This window comes from Colias eurytheme, chromosome 21 (genome assembly GCF_061535395.1).
Source record: "Colias eurytheme isolate Ceu_HAF_F1 chromosome 21, ilColEury1 Martin Lab GWU primary, whole genome shotgun sequence".
Taxonomy (NCBI): domain Eukaryota; kingdom Metazoa; phylum Arthropoda; class Insecta; order Lepidoptera; family Pieridae; genus Colias; species Colias eurytheme.
The window spans coordinates 4293364-4311395 of NC_143000.1; the positions used below are offsets into that span (position 1 = coordinate 4293364).

An 18032-nucleotide genomic window follows, 5' to 3' on the forward strand; every position below is an offset into this window, starting at 1 on the left:
CGGAGAGCATAAATAACTAGGGAAATGATTTTCAAAGCTTTTCTTCCGTAAACCTTGTACGCACTAGATTTTAATTGTTATATTAAACAAAAGTTATGTTTAAAACGTTTCACACATCTCTGTAAATGATGGTAGAGTGGTGGTAACGTTAACAATCTTCCGTCCCGTATTTTATTGAGAAACTGCGACAACAGGCAAAGATTATTTTACTACGACTTGAAGTATAGTAGGTTCCCTTTTATACATTAAGGTTTATAAGATAAGGTTTTAGTTTTAATATAGGAATAAAAATAATTACTTTTAAAAAGTCAATTGTGAATAAGGTACTACAATTATTATTTGAAAGTAAGTAGGTATATATACTCAATTGACTTATAATTTAATTAAGCTGTTGGACGATATTATGGTTCTTTGTATCTACTAGTTTAGCCATATAATTAAGAAAACTTATCAGTAAATGCTTATAAAATACTAAGCAACTTGTAATTTTCAGTTCAAAGTATCACATATTAATTTACCGAAAATCTCGTAAATTATACGCGTAAATATCATTTATTTAGAAAATCACTCTTGTTCTCAAGATTCTTAAGATGATTAAGGCATAAAACCCCATGACAGATCTGCACCATACGACATTCTTTGATAATTGTTACAGCCTAGAAAAGTAAACTGTATAGATATACATCAGAGCACATTTGTTTAGAACTAACGTATTCAGTTGGTTACCTTGTTAAAGGACAGGTAAGTCTTGTATTGCGTAGTTATGGTTATTTTGTGTTTTATTATATTATACCATTGTTCTTCTAGAAACCTCTATTAGATATATTTCCTTAATAACACTTAAATAATCATTGCATTCAAATAATATAAAATGGAGATGGATTGTATAAAATGTTTGTGAAAATTCATATTATGCATCATATGCATTATGCATCGTAAATTTTAGGGTTAAAACTTGCCAAATAATAAAATTTATAAATCTATTTCTTTCATGTAATTACTTCTTTGTAGTGTAATCAATTTAACAATTCTATATAATTTTATATGTAATTATAAGTTATTCCTGTTATACAAAACCATGGGGCATGGACCATGACCGCCTCGTATATCGCCTTTCATGGCGATATTTTGTTAATTTTCAGCTTATATTATACGAGTACTAATTAATTCTTAGTATTCTTATTATTAAACCATAATAAACCACTTTGTGCTGGCAGATAACTAAATCATGTAAACGTCAATCAATATCAATTAATTATCCTCATAAATTAATTATTATAATTAATCAGTTTAGTACACCGTTCAATTAATTCATATTCTAAAAGGATTGATGAAATTTTGATTGCTCGTCATAGATACATTCATATAGTACTCCTACAGCTATAAACGTAGCATTTTTCTATTACTTTTTATTAATCTGTGCTAAAAATTTTGAAGATAGTTCTCGTTAGCGAATTTAATTGTTCACATTTTACAAAGAACGGGCCACAGTATTACAATATATTGTAATACTGTATTACAATATATTGTAATACTGTGAACGGGCTTAGAACTTAAAAGTGATATACATTTTGATTTCTAACTAGATCGATATGGTCGCTTTTTATATTGTGTTAATCCCTCTTGTAACTAATAATATTGAATTCCTCGTCTAACAAATAATTTTTTTTTTTTATTTGTGGTAAAGGAAATTAAAGATATTAGAAAATGTAGAGTCGCGAGTGTATCATCACTGTTTATCATTTATTGTATCTACCTATAATGTAGATTAATATGGATTCCATAGGTAATTAAGGTTATTCGTCTAATCTGAATACTGCCTGTTTCCTTTTCCTCTCCCAGTACATTTCTGAAAATTTTCATGAGCGGTGGTGATCGTTTACAATCCTTTAAAACCAAATACATACAATCTTTGATACACAACATTTAAGTCCAATTGCTTCGATATAGTTTTAGCGTAAGAAAACAAGGACAGGATATTATTAGGAATTATAAAGAATGGTTATTTTTATTGTGGTTCGCAATTGACGTGTTTTATGTAACTTCCCACAATTTTTATAATTAGCTGGAATGAGAGTCAAATCGTAATAATGTGTTACAAACTATGCAGAATAAATAATTTTATTTTGCTGTTTTGAAGTGAAACGTCTTTAGAGTTTAGGCGCATTAAATGAGTTCAATTATCACGCGTCATGGCAACACCGTCACGTCATGAACCTTGCCATTATTTTGTATATTTTTTGTATCGCAAAAAATAATTTTTATTAATTCATTGAGTTGTCAGTCGTTCAGTCATTTAAAAATGACCAAACAGGCCGTTTCATCACTACATACTATAAAACAAAGTCACTTTCTCTGTCCCTGTGTCCCCTTGTATGCTTAAATCTTTATAACTACGCAACGGATTTTGATGCGGTTTTTTAATAGATAGAGTGATTCAAGAGAAAGGTTTTAGTATATAATTTATTAGGTTTTAGACAAAGCGGGCGGTAAACTAGTTATATTATATTTTCCGATGAATTTCAACTCAACAAAACGTGTGCTTATTTGACAGTAATTTACGATAAGTAGGTACTTACGTAGGTACGTACTATTAAGTCGATTATAGGATTTGCCTTACACATAGGTGTGATTTTATTGGAATAAACACAAAAAAATCTTTCAATGTGCAAACAAACGTTTTAGATGACACTTTAACATGTGCGAAGTAGCGTCATACAGGTACGTGAACTACTTGTCATAGACAAGTAGCTACACAAAATATCGTGAGGTATTTCATGTAAATATTAATTACCTTGGAAACGATTTGACAGAACTTGATGTAATTTTGCTTCGTGTAACTTGAACTATTTACCCGAAGATTAGTAGTTTAGTGAAAGTCTTCACAAAAATGGAGGGAATGCATGCAAAGTTAGTAAGATATGAATTGATAACTCACTTTTGATTTAATAACATAGGTTCCTACTAAATAATTTATTTCATTGCAAAAATTAAATAAAACTAAGAGCATTGAACACTTCAAAATAATCATAGAAAATACAGTCAAAGTATCTGCTTTTATCCTTTGAAAATATTATTATAACCCAGGACCATAATAACAATATTTTTCTTAATATCTAATTCTTCTAAATATTTAAATCTAGTCCATGCATATCACGTGCATACAACTATAGCATTGACCTTGGCTTAATTGTATTATAAAATATAGCATAGACTTATAGTACCAGTTTTTCCTTGACCACTCGGGTCAGTTTTACTATACTCATAATAAACACGTATATATATGAAGCAAATGTTTGTACAACCACTTATTACAACGGTAATGATCTTATATTTGATTTAGCCATTATAAATATTATTCGTTTAATACGTCATAGGTAACCGTTTATGTCATATTGATGATACAACTATTTCTAAAAACGGTAAAGGCGTTGAAGGTCCATGTTAAAATAGATATGGAATACGGTAAAAATATTAAACCATGCAAATTGTTCTTTGTTATCATTATTTTACCTGGCTTAAATCGTTAGAATTTTTGAGCTTTTTGGCCTATATGAACCTACATGTGCCCTGGAAAAGAGCATTAAAATTAACAATTCAATTAAGAAAATCCTTGAAACCATTGAAAATTGTAATCAATTTGGTCCTCGATAATATTTACGACCAATTCAAGTAAAAAGTTACCAATAGAGTCGAATATATCGTTGCCTACCAAAATATAAATTACAGGAAGTGCAACCGAATTTTAAACCTCTCTCCTGTCATTATTTCAAAAACATTTTTGTGCTCGGTTTAAAAGGCAGAAACACTTAAATCTCCTGAATTCCTGAATTCCCCCGCACTGATATACCTCTTTACATTTTTCTATTACTATTTTATTCACTCTCAAGAGTAAACATAGAGTTTGCGAACTTCTTCCATAAATTCCTACCATACAGCTTCAAACTCAAACTCAAACATTTATTTATTCAATTAGACTACTTTTAGTAGCACTTTCGAATCGTCATTACATAAGTATTTTTAACATTTACCACCGATTCGGAAAGCAGTATCTATGGAGAAGAACCGGCAAGAAACTCCATAGTTGCTCTTTTAAAATTATATTGTCAATATTACATAATCTGTAACTTAAATCTAACTACATAATATATCATAATATGCCAAAGAACTGTCCTGTGGTTCTTACGCGACAACCCTCCATGGATTTTCATCTTCCATATATTCCTTAATGCTATAATAGGCTCTCTGAACTAATATATTTTTTACATAAGTTTTAAATTTAGCACTACCAAACTCTTTAATATTATGAGGAATTCTATTGTAAAAGCGTATACCTTGACCCATAAATGAATTTTTAACTTTAGCTAATCGGAAAAATGGCATTTCAATTCTATTTCATAAATTATCTTCCTGCTCTCACGTAATATCTTGCTATATTAAGGTATATTACATACTAGAGGTCCGCCCCGGCTTCGCCCGTGGTACATATTTCGTACCGCCCCGAGAAAAGACATAGGCTACCTTTCAGGGTAGCCTATGTCCTTTCTCGGGTATCAAAATATCTCCATACCAAATTACATGCAAATTGGTTCAGTAGTTTAGGCGTGATTGAGTAACAGACAGACAGAGTTACTTTCGCATTTATAATATTAGTATGGATTACTAAACTATAAACCTTAAATACTATTGATTCAACACTTAGGTAATAATGTAATAGCATATATCGCATGTCATAATTATAAGGAGTAACTTAATACTATTGAATATCAATAACCTATAAGATTTCTGATCAAAGGCCAAGTATGGCTGATATGTATAATTTGTAATTAATTCGATATTTGTTTTTAATTAAACTGCCTTTAAAATCTTACATTTTATGTGCCCAAAATTAGAGGTACAAATAATTTAAACTTGTCGATATAATATCAGTTAACTTTTTCTCATTTTAATGACTAATTCAGAGAATGGAGTCTAAAAGATGCTGAGGTTTTTTATGACTTTCTTTAATAAGGAAGGATATTTCAATATTATTGTTGAAGGCTGTTTATTTCTATGTTCTTAGAATAATAACTACAAAGGATTTTAATAAAAATGGCTAAAATGAAAAATAATATTTGATAATTATTTAAATATTTAATTTCGACAATTTGTAAATTGAATATAAAATATTATGTAGGTACTACACGAAAATATGCAATAGGTATACAACTAATCCATCGAAGTAGGTACCTATTTACAGAACTAGCGGTCCGCCCCGGCTTCGCCCGTGGTACATATTTCACAATAACAGGTAGCCTATGTTTTTTCGCAGGGTCTAAAGATTATCTGTGCCAAATTTCATCAAAATCGGTCCAGTTTATGCGTGAAAACCATACATACATACAACCCTTTCCTCTTTATAATATTAATACATATAGATAAATTATCTACAGGACATAGAAGACGTATTATAAGTATCATATTTACCCAACTACAATATTGTAATTGCAATGCCATTTAACTTTTGAACTCCATCCCTATTAGTACATAACATACTGGGTAATCTATAATAATCAATGCATTAAGTAAATGTTTAAAAACCATTTAAAACAAATTAAAACACTTGTTAACCGACTTCAAAAAAAGGAGGAGGTTATCAATTCGGCCGGTATGTTTTTTTTTTATGTATGTACACCGATTACTCCGAGGTTTCTGAACCGATTTACGTGATTCTTTTTTTGTTCGATGCGGGATGGTGTCGAATTGGTCCCATAAAATTTTTATCCGGATAGGCTTAGTAGTTTTTATTTTATGAGCATTTTTGTCTGTATTTGTAAATGTTGCAAGTGCAAGTTTGAAGTCGGTTGTTTTTAACGCAGTTATCACTTGTTTTATGATTATTATGGTTTTTTGAACCCTGTTCCTTACTCTTGTACAATACGAAGATCAGAAAATTTGCTAATACATTTTCTAATTTTCAGTTATAATGGAAAATCTACCGCACCATCCGTTGATAGAAATATCAGCTGACGACGTTAGTAAAGCGAGAGAGTTTTATGGAATTAATGACGTGAACAGAATAAAGGAAAGTCTAGACGCTATAGACGAATGGTGCAAGAAACAAGACCATTTATCAGAGGCTTGCAAAGCATTAAGTAAGTTTACAGGAAAAGTTTAGCGATAAAATTCCGTTTTGGCGTTGGCACATTATGTCAATACCTTTGTTTATTTGAACAAAGATTTAATGAAAAAACACCCTACATTAAACTAGAAATATTTAATAATCTGTATTAATATTATATTAGGTATAAGCTATAGAATAATAAGCTGAATATTTTGTTTGTTTGCTTGAATGCGTTTATCTTAGGAATCATGGGTCCAATTTGAACTGTTAGGTAGTTCATTTATTGAGGAATTCTTTAGGCTATATATACCATCACCCTAAGACCAATAGGAGCAGAACGGCAAAATGGTGGGACACCAAGGTAGTTAATTATATTATGCGTGATTCGACTTTTGCTTAAAATTCAATAAACGTAATAAAACGATCATTACGTTCATAGAAAATGTTTTAATGTTGAAACTATAATGAAACAATTCATGTAGTAGCTAATATAATTATGGTAATGGTGCTAGTATTATAATTTATTGTTCGTTTTGGAAATTTAACAATAAGTAATTTATAAACGCTAAATTGAATTAAGTGTTTATAATTTCATTCGCATGATTATCCAAAAAATAGTCTAAAGGGTTTAAATTTATATACGTTTTTTTATTCAATATTGATATTGCTGCAATAATGTTGGTGTTACAAATATAATAAAAATCATCGTTTTTTTAAAGCGGGCAAAAGCCAGTCCTTGTGAAGGTGCTGATTGCCGGGCTCTGAAATAAAAAAAAGACGTGTTGCACTCGGGGACTGCCGCTGTAAAGCTATTGCATAACATGCCTTCAAGCCACACCTCCCAGCCCGTCGGAGTGGGGAGAGTGAGGTTTTTCGTTACGGAATTTCTGGATTCGGTCCCCGCGCTCAAGGCGATAGAAGCTATGCAATAGCTTAAAAAGCATTTGTTTGTACATACCTAGGTTATATTTGTCTATGGTACATACAAATTCTTTTTTTGATTTCACACTGTCACACAGTTTATTACAAACTAGCTTGAATAGCCGGGACCGCCTCCTCGGTACAGTGGTTGACGCGTGAGCGTAACACCAAGGGGTCCTGGGTTCGATTCCCGGTCTCGGTCTGGTAGGACACAGAAGGCTGATCACCTACTTGTCCCTAAAGAAAATCGATCAGTGAAACAGATGTATAATGCATCTGCCCCTTACCCCACTAGGGGACATGGGACTTCACTTTTTAAAGCTTGAATAAATAAATGGGATACAGTAGCAGAATATTTCTCATCATTAGGTCAAGACTCAAGACGTTAACTTAACGTTAAGGCTTATTTATTATTCAATTAAATTTAATTTCAGATCGGAACATTCTAGAAAGAATATTGATTCTGTCTCGAGGATCTGTGGAAGCTACAAAGATTAAAATAGACAAAATGTTCACATCAAGAGCCATGATGCCGGAATTATGTATGAACCGAAGTGTGGAGGAATTTGAACCGCTTTGGGATTATGGGTACATTTTTATTCTTATTTTCTACGTAATTTATTACATTATTTTCTACGTAATTTATTACATTTAGATTTAATTCTGACGATTTACGTTAAATAAAAGCATGTAAGTAGTTAAGAATCCATAATAATATACTGTATTTTTTACCTATCTCGGATACACGTGTATGTGAATTGTTTAATACTAGCTTTCCGCCCGCGGCTTCGCCCGCGTTTTCAACGAAAAACCCGCATAGTTCCCGTTCCCGTGGGATTTCCGGGATAATACCTATCCTATGTGTTAATCCAAGTTACCCTCTTTATGTGTGCTAAATTTCATTGTAATCGGTTCAGTAGAATTTGCGTGAAAGAGTAACAAACATCCATACATCCATACAAACTTTCGCCTTTATAATTATAGTAGTAGTGTGTGCTAAATTTCATTGTAATCGGTTCAGTAGAATTTGCGTGAAAGAGTAACAAACATCCATACATCCATACAAACTTTCGCCTTTATAATAGTAGTAGGATTATAATGTAATATACCTTAGTTTTCATTAAAGCAATTTCTCATACCTATAGGTATTTACATTAATAATTGTAAGCCGGAATGTGAATAGTTCGTGCCTACGAATAGTGAATTACAAAATATATTGCTAAGTAAATTTTAAAGGCGTGTTAAATTAGGTTTTTACGGCAATTTTAATAATTACGGAAATTGTACATAGGTAAAAGGAAAACTATAATCTTATATATAAAAATGAATCGCAAAATGTGTTGGTAAGCGCATAACTCGAGAACGGCTGAACCGATTTCGATAATTCTTTTTTTATTATATTCCTTGAAGTACGAGGATGGTTCTTATGTAGAGAAAACGTAAACATGTACCACGGGCGGATCCGGGGCGGACCGCTAGTTGATAATAATTATAGGTAACTAGCGGTCCGCCCCGGCTTCGTCCGTGGTTCATATTTACTTTTTCTCTACATAAGGACCATCCTCGTACTTCAAGGAATATAATAAAAAATGAATTATCGAAATCGGTTCAGCCGTTCAAACGTGATACCATGGCAACGCGAAACCGGTTTCATTTTTATGTATTAGGTAATATTATTTATGCATAATATGCTGTTTACAGACTGTACGTGCCACTTCCAAAGTTGTACAAGATGGACCAATCCAGGGTGATGGTGACACAGTTTCTTTCAGAGAAATTAGAACAATTTAGCTTGTTGTCATACTTTCGGTATGCTTTTATGGTAAGCTTTCTATTAAATTTTTTATTTAAATTATTTCAGAAATTAGGAAAGTCCAGTGAATGTCTATGTTACTATGTCGTATCGTCGTATTTCGTATGATCCGAAAACTATAAAATTTTAGGGACTATAATATAATCTACTGTCGATTGTTAATGGCCCATCAAAAGACTTGAAATTACACCATTATTTATTGAAAAATAACTCACAAAATCTATTATTTAATATTTTATCCCGAATACGTAGGTACAGTGTAGCATTACCTATATACCTTTTGATATGATTTTTTACAAGAGGACATACGAGTCATCGCTTATATTCTAGTGTACCTTAGATATTCTAGTTTTATATTATAGTATGTAATCAATAACATTTTCTTTCTTTTCCAGATTGGAGAATACAGGCTGCACTACGATTATTGTTTATCAGAAAGGTATATCATCGATCTATCGAATATTCACATTGGCCTGCTCACAAAAGTAAACCCTATACTGGTGAAGAAAGCAGAAGTATTGTGCACTGTAAGTTTACTTGCACTTAATTAATAACTAGCTTTCCACCCGCGGCCTCGCCCGCGTTTTGAAAGAAAAACCCGCATAGTTCCCATTCCCGAGGGATTTCCGGGATTAAACCAATCCTATGAGTTAATCCAAGTTACCCTCTATATGTGTGCTTAATTTCATTGTAATCGGTTCAGTAGTATTTGCGTGAAAGAGCAATACACAGACAAACATACACATCCTCACAAACTTTCGTATTTATAATATTAGTAGGATAAGCTACCCCGGCAGACGTTGTTCTGCCTTGTTGCCCCTGTTTTGTGCCTTAGCTTATTAGTTTGACGGTGCATAATGTATTTTTTAATAATAATGTTAAAGACAAAAGAAAAAAGTACTCACGTGTCTAAAATAAAACGATTTAAAAAAATACGTCAGTTCAAGGATAATAACTAAAAACTATACAAAAACTTAATATATTAATTACAATTTAATTATATAATTAAGTACTTTTTAGTGAATCTACGCATTACAATATTGTTTCAAAGATGCTCATAAAATAACTGTTATTTTTTCACTATTCAGAAACGAATATCAGACGAATTACAAGTATTATTATTAATATAATGTGCCAGGTTACATCACAATATAAGATATAGGATGATTATTCAAATAAATATTCAGATCATTTCTATATAAATAGATAATTTTAACTAATCAATTTATTTAAATCTCAAGATTTTATGATTTCTTCTTCAGTAACCGATCCACTTAAAGTTGCACAGATGACACTCGTAATGTGAATGCACCAGCTCCATGCTCTACATCAAATCCTGCAAATATACCAATCCATTTTATTTTTCAGGAAGGTTTCGGTACAAAAATAAAAGGCATTCACTTACTGAACGCGCCATCCTTCGTGGACAGGATTGTTTTTCTCATAAAGCAAGGTCTTAAGGAAAAGGTAGCGAGTCGGCTACACGTGCATAATTCATACGCCGACCTACATAAGCATATACCGAAAGAAATACTACCTAAGGACTATGAGGGTGACGGCCCGAGTATATCTAAATTAGCAGGTAATGATACAAAACACCTAAGTAATGCAAAGCCCGGATAACAATTTTGTTATATTCTTAACCAAGATAGCGAGGGGTTACAATATTTAAAGCAGTTTTAATTCTAGTGTGAAAAATGACAGCGCCTTAAGGGTTGTATCACCTTCTCACCCTGGAAATAATACTGCTTTAAGCCATCATAGTAACTATCCAGGGATGCAGGATTATTGGCACGGTAGGGTTTAACTTCCGACGGTCGGAAGGTTTAAGTTTAATACTGGCCAAAAACTTGGACCATGTTTACTATAAAGTTTTTGTATTGCAAGGAGTTTCAATGTAGGTAAACACAAGCTTCTATTGTTCTGTGGACTATGAGCAATGTGCGAAGGACTGGAAGGGTCCTGATAAATATTTTATCCTGATTAATTGAAACGTAATATAACTATAAAACTTATTAGTAGTTGATTAATATTTATTATTATTTTGTGAATTGTTTATTGATTAGTTAATTTACCCGACTGCGAAAGAGGCTAGAATTTTTCAAGTGTAGATATTTATGTATGTTCTAACTTCTACTTTGGCATGCTTTTACAGCTAAAACTGCTTGACGGATCTTGACTTATGAGATGTTGTTGTAATTATCTCAATAATTGTGACATAGGCTCTAAACATAGGCTACATAAATTTGCAGTCCGGGTTTTGTTTATAATAATAAATAATTTTAATTCGTGTTTTAAATTGGCAAATACCTACTTATTTACTTATTTCATGATATAATTTATTCTAGAACAATGGAAAGAAATGCTAAGAACGGAAGAAGCGAGGCAGATAATAAAAGACAGCGACAAATTGGTCACTGACGAGTCTCGACGCAACACGTCAAAGTTCAACGAAGAGTATTTAGGAATGCCAGGATCGTTTAGGAAATTGAACGTAGATTAATCTAGGATTAAACACGTATTTATGGTGGTGTTAATGTAAATAAATTTGTTGTAAGTTAAAAGGTGTTTTATTGAACGTTAAAATTCATAATGTTGAGATTTAAATTCAAAAAAAGAATTAGATTATTATACTGGACAATTATAATTAAATGTTTTATTAATAATCATATTCAGTATTCATAATAATATCACAGTATTACAATATAGGAAATAATATTGTAATACTGTGATAATATACTCACAATAGCTTCTAACAATTTAACCATATTTTATGTTACGAAAAATAAGAAATCTCACTTTCAAGGTTCCAAAGTTTATTTAAAACTGCCACAAACTGAGCATCGCTCAAAACATAATATTTTAGAAGGCGCATCATGAAATGAACTTTCGATACACTTTTAAATCCCTTGACCTTCTGGTTTTGACGTCATCATACATAATTTATTATCGCCCATTTCCTTGGTCCCTACCTGATAACATGACACTTTTTATATTAAATAATAATGAACAAGCGATGAAGTAAGGTAAATTTTTATGTTTGAGGACGACGTCGACGGTGTCTTTTTACTACCTACATTAATATAATTAGCTAAACTAAAAATGCATTGAGACAAGGCAAATGACAAGTGAGGAGCGTCGCGATTAATTGCGCGAGTAGAGCAGTGTGTGGCCAGAGAGGGCAATGTCATGTCGCGGTGAATAACGGCAGCGCGATGAGCAGAGCGATGAGCAGCGCGAAGAGCATAGCGTGGCTGCAGCATAAGGAATGTCAATAAAAAAAATATCCACGTACAATGGCGATTAATATGCGTTTAAGAAAAAGTAGAGTCGATTAAAGAAATGTTTGAGATAGAAAGTCGGTACCAAATGTTTTATTAAGTCTGTTTTTAGTATCATTCTACCATAGCTGTATGTGATAGAAAAGAAACACACAAATATGTACGGGAAAATGATATAAGCTTAGTGCGTAATAAATCTTTGTTCCGCTATAGTAGATAACAAAAACTGACAAAAAAAAGCTTGATTTTAATTTTAATTTTTAAACCTTACGCAATACGACGCAAACATTCTTCGTAACTTAAATAGTGAGAACATTATGTTGATTATTTAATAAAAACGTGTATTATTTAATTAAAAATATTTCAAGTCCCATAAAATTTATCTCTACGGATAGATACTGAACTGAACTGAACATTTCAAGTAAAACTGTAAAACCGATTGTATTCTAAATCTGTCTTAGAAACCTACTTTTAATACTTGGTTACCATTTCAATCCTAGCACGCTGCACTATCATTTTTTTCTACTAAATAATAAATATTATGTTTTAGTATTTTAACATAATATTTTCATGCCAGTGAGTTTGTTTTTGTATTAAGTCTATTAAAAAAATAACATAAGGACAAGCCTATGACGAGCCTCTATATACATAATATTTTAGAGAATTTTGACCCAAACTTGTATCTCAATAAAAAATGTTAATACATATATATAAATGTGTTAATGGCGTAAAAATAAAATCACGTGGATTTTTAATGAGGCACCTTCAAACTAAGGCCCTAGTCAAATTCACAGCAATCACTACTCATCACTCTATTTATTTACGTATTACAAACAATATTAAGCACTTTATGTGTATAGAAAAAGTATTCCAACAAAATTCGTATAAGTTTACGAAGCTTGAAGTTATAAAAGTTTTTCTATAGTTTAGGTAGGTAATTCAAAGAGCATCAATGTATTACACAATGGTGGGCATGCGGTGTCAATACTTTTTTAAGTTTAAGGATTATTAAAAACATACAATATCTAATGTTAATTTTCATTCCGAGTTTGCATGAGTGATTTATAATGGCTTAATTAGCAAGTACTCTACTTAGACCACATAATATAAGCTCTCCATCAGGCGAGATTGTGGTCAAGCGCTTCCTTATTTAGGTACAGTAAAAAAAATGCAAAATTGCGTGTTAAAGGTGTGTATTCATGGTAACAAGATAATGTGAACAATTATTATAATAGATGTCTACTTTGTTGCTAATGTAAATAGACTAGATAGGAAAAAATACAAGAAGTAGGTACACAATTGCAGTTCTGATATCTATAAAAATGCTAATTTAGTATCTCATCCGATTTCGTCATCGATATAATAAGATTAGGTACTAAGTGAATTATTTTTTAGGGTTCCGTACCCAAAGGGTAAAATGGGACCCTATCGCCGCTGTCTGTCTGTCTCCAGGCTGTATCTCAGCTTATAAAAATCCCTTATGAATTTATGTTAAAAACACATGCAATTAAAATGAAACATTGAAAATATTGAGGTCATATTAAATTGAGCAATTATATCACGTCAAAAATAAATAGTTCACAAGCAATGTTTTTTTTTATATTAACTAGAAGGTCACTCGTATAATATATGCGATTGATTTCTGAGTTTTCTGTATATTATTTAGTATCAAATGCTACGTACACGGTGAGTCAGTGACCACATTTTGGAGCAGCTCAAGGTTAAGCCACGTACTATAACTACGGTTTCATAATCGTACTTACTGTGTTTCCAATTTTATATTGATCTAAAGAACAATTGATCAAGTTACCGTATTTCAATCGCTGTTTTCGATTTCATTTGCCAAATGCACCGTGAACTAATTATAAAGAATCCATACTTAATATTATAAAATGCGAAAGTAACTCTGTCTGTCTGTCTGTTACGCAATCACGCCTTAACTACTGAACCAATTTGCATGAAATTTGGTATAGAGATATTTTGATACCCGAGAAAGGACATAGGATAGATTTTATCCCGGAAATCCCACGGGAACGGGAACTATGCGGGTTTTTCTTGGACTGCGCGGAAAATGCCGCGGGTGGAAAGCTAGTAGATTATAAATAAAGTTATTACTAAACACTCTCAATTACATTATTCCGATCGCGATGGTCCAATGACAAAACATTACTTTCTTGTAAAAATCAAATTTCTCGTTTTCTATGGGTTATAAAATCAATATTGTAGATAATAGATATTTAATTCTCTTCAACTTTTCCATGTAACATTTTTAACTTGGACTGTTTTCTAGACAAAGGGTGTAGAGCGTTAACGTTGTACTTTTTGAACCCTAATAATTATTATTATGAAACTTGCGACCCTATAATTATACATATATATTTTGAGAACAGTTTTAGGATGCCAAAATAGAAGCTTACACGTGGTAACTTGGCATCTCGATACACCTAGATCAACCCCTAAAGTGACTGCAATATAATAGAATATAATCTACACCAATATTATAAAGAGGAAAACTTTGTTTGTTTGTTTGTTTGTTTGATTGTAATGAATAGGCTCATAAACTACTGGACCGATTTTAAAAATTCTTTCACCATTCGAAAGCTACATTATTGTATTTTTATGTTTAATTAATTAAGATAATTATTTCTATGTATTTAATTTTGTATTTATGGTGAATAAATGATTATGATTATATGATTAAATGATTATGATTATCCACGAGTAACATAGGCTAGGTTTTATCCCGGAAATCCCACGGGAACGGGAACTATGCGGGTTTTTCTTTGAAAACGCGGGCGAAGCCGCAGGCGTTAAGCTAGTATATGTATATAATAGCCTGTACCACCATAGGAGGTCCGTTTCCCACCAGTGGGAGCATATGATGATGATATTGTTACGGAACCCTTAGCATATCATTAATTTATTATTAAACTCGAGGTAAACAATATTATTAACATCAAGCAATTATAATCCTTTAATTTATGTAAAATGTTACTAGTGCTAGACAGTTTAACATATTTTTTACTATTTTCTAACTTCATAAGCATGTTTATCTGTTTTTTTATTCATTATACGATAATTTGGAATATTATTTTTGTATTAAAAAATATCTAGCTTTAACATACAGTTTATAATTTAGGTTTAATAACTAAGGAAAATGTAGCTTTATTGAGAACATCTAGAGACCTCAGTGCCTCAACTGACATATAAAGAACGTTACATTTAATGTAGGTATAATAAATAAGGTCTACCAATGAATACAGTATCCTTAAAAAGAGACCTTAAAGAATTAAACTGGTTTTTTTGTTGTTTTAGTTTGTTTATATAGGTACTAGCTTTCCGCCCTCGGCTTCACCCGCTTTGCCTATAAAAAAATAATAAATTATATACTAAAACCTTCCTCTTGAATCACTCTATCTATTAAAAAAACTGCATCAAAATTCGTTGCGTAGTTTTAAAGATTTAAGCATACATATAGGGACATAGCCTAGTTTTGATCGTTTCAAAATAACAAATATAGATACCTAATCAATTTATTAATAGATCATACAATGAGATAAAATTTTAATTAAATAGGTAAGTATTGTTATTTTTGTATGTTTGTTTGTATACATTGTATACAAACTCAAAAAGCACTGCATGGATCTACGTCAAATTTGGTTCAGAGATAGCTTGAGACCTGAGAAAGGACTTTTAAGATAGGTTTTTTTCTAGAATTCCTACGGGAACGGGAACTATTCGGGTGAAGCCGCTGGCGGAAAGCTAGCAATCTGCATGTTCATATTATGTATCCAATATATTACATGATACATATTATTTAAGAAACAATTGCTAGTATTGCGAATGTTATTTTTATATTGACTTCATTCGTTGCTTCATTCATTTCAATTACGCATCATTGAAAGTTTAATCAAAATTGATTCAGTTGTTCAACATAAAACTTCTATATATCTACACAAACATTTTGGTTATATTTTTTGTTTACTAAATAATGAATGTCGGTACATACTTCCTATGCAAATCGCAACTTGTTTCCTTATTGCATTACATTATTTCATATGAATCAAAAATGCATAGAAACAGTTGTATTAACGCTAATTACATCAATTTTAAAACTCATAGAAATAGTTTGACCAAACTATAGTACATTACATAAATATATTGCACATCACACCAAGTCAACACAAAATAACATTTCTTCGTGTATAGTATTTTTCATATTTATGTATCTCACTTCCATAATACTCGGGTACCATCATAAGGAAGATACCCGGTCCTTTAAAGGCTTACGTGGGGACACAGGTCCAACACGCAGAGGTCCTTTAGAGAACTTTACTGTGTTGTGGGAACCAGCCGCAGCCTGCCCATGACTGCTCTATAGAGATACAGCCTTGGGCAGGGCCGCGGCTGATGTAGGACTATTTCGAGGTACATATGGAAAACAAAATAAACTGGGCTATGGAGTGGGATGTGAAATGGGCCGGTAATTGGGGACTATTGGGAACTTATGGCACCTGCCTTACTACTAAATGAAAGTAAAAATATGTTGGCAGGTGGTGACTCACCCTCTCACTGTATGGGCCCACGTTTATCACTGCAAGTATTTTTCATATTATCATTGTGATAATTACATCAAATTGATTCTCGAAACCAAACCACACCTATTTTGACAAAAAATATAGAATGATTGTTTTTTAATATTTTTTGTAGATAAAATACGTATACTTATCTATATATTACATCGCAGAGATCTGTTTATGCATTATTGTCCATGGTCAGTGGTTTTAGTTTACAATCAAGTTCATTCAATTTATTTATTCGCTAGCTTACCGCCCGCGGCTTCGCCTGCTTTGTCTAAAACCCAATAAATTGTATACTTAAACCTTCCTCTTGAATCACTCTATATATTAAAAAAAAACCGCATCCAAATCCGTTGCGTAGTTTTTAAGATTTAAGCATACAAAGGGACTATGTAGTGATAGTGATAATAGATTTGATTTAACGACAAGGATAATAATCATTATGACGAATCAATGAAGAATTTCCGTTTTACTTGGTTTTATAAATATCACAAAAAATTATAAATTTAACAATTTAAAAATATTAAAAACTACATACTATCATATTTTCATGATTTGAAATTAAATTTTCCATAAATATCATATAATTATTATTATCCATATCATGTAATTATTTTTAATTGCGAATAAAATAATCTATAAAAAAACTGTAGTCCCGTGTCCCCTAGTGGGGTAAGGGGCAGATGCTTTATACATAAATTATGTTTCACTGATCGATTATCTTTAGGTACAAATAGGTGATCAGCCTTCTGTTTCCTACCAGACCGAGACATTCTTTTTCTTCGTCTTCACCGGGAATCGAACCCAGGACCCCTCGGTGTTACGCTCACGCGACAACCACTGTACTAAGGAGGCGGGCACACAAAATAATCTATAAATATTCATAAATCATAAGAGATTATTATTTTTCTATTCAGCAATGAAAAAAGATACTTAATTTAAAAATGCTTCTTCAAAATAAAGTTAACACACGTGATTAAGCTTATAAAACTATTAAAACGATTAATAATTCTTATTTTTATTCATGTTTTAATCACAAACTTCTTAGTAACAAGTAAATTCTGTATTTATTTTAATAAAATGTAAATAGTTAGTAAATTTAATAGATAACTTAAAGCAACTTTAAAAATAGAAATAGAAATTACCTATTTAATTATTTTCTTTAACAATATAATATATAAATATCCTCATCTATCTTCATCTCCATCTCACAAAAACTACGTCACACAACAGTAAAGATCGTTTTAAAAAACAAAACAAAACTATGACGTATTATATACTATACGTATATATATTATGTATGATGTATCATAATACACAACGTCGAAGGCACA

General features: G+C 31.6%; 1 protein-coding gene across 2 annotated transcripts; it reads left to right on the top strand.

Moving 5' to 3' along the window:
* Nucleotides 1–682: 682 nt before the first annotated feature.
* On the top strand, nt 683–11401 carry LOC149899047 (retinol-binding protein pinta-like). Of its 2 annotated transcripts, none has more exons than XM_090114417.1 (7): nt 683–741; nt 5961–6134; nt 7459–7612; nt 8726–8846; nt 9233–9364; nt 10206–10419; nt 11186–11401. In XM_090114417.1, the coding sequence occupies exons 2-7, from the start codon at nt 5966–5968 to the stop codon at nt 11338–11340; spliced, it is 945 nt and encodes a 314-aa protein (XP_089970543.1). In that variant the 5' UTR covers nt 683–741; nt 5961–5965; the 3' UTR covers nt 11341–11401. The 2 variants fall into 2 exon arrangements, with proteins under 2 accessions (XP_089970543.1, XP_089970544.1); XM_090114418.1 differs by lacking the exon at nt 683–741 and adding an exon at nt 5202–5290.
* The last annotated feature ends 6631 nt before the right edge of the window (nt 11402–18032 follow it).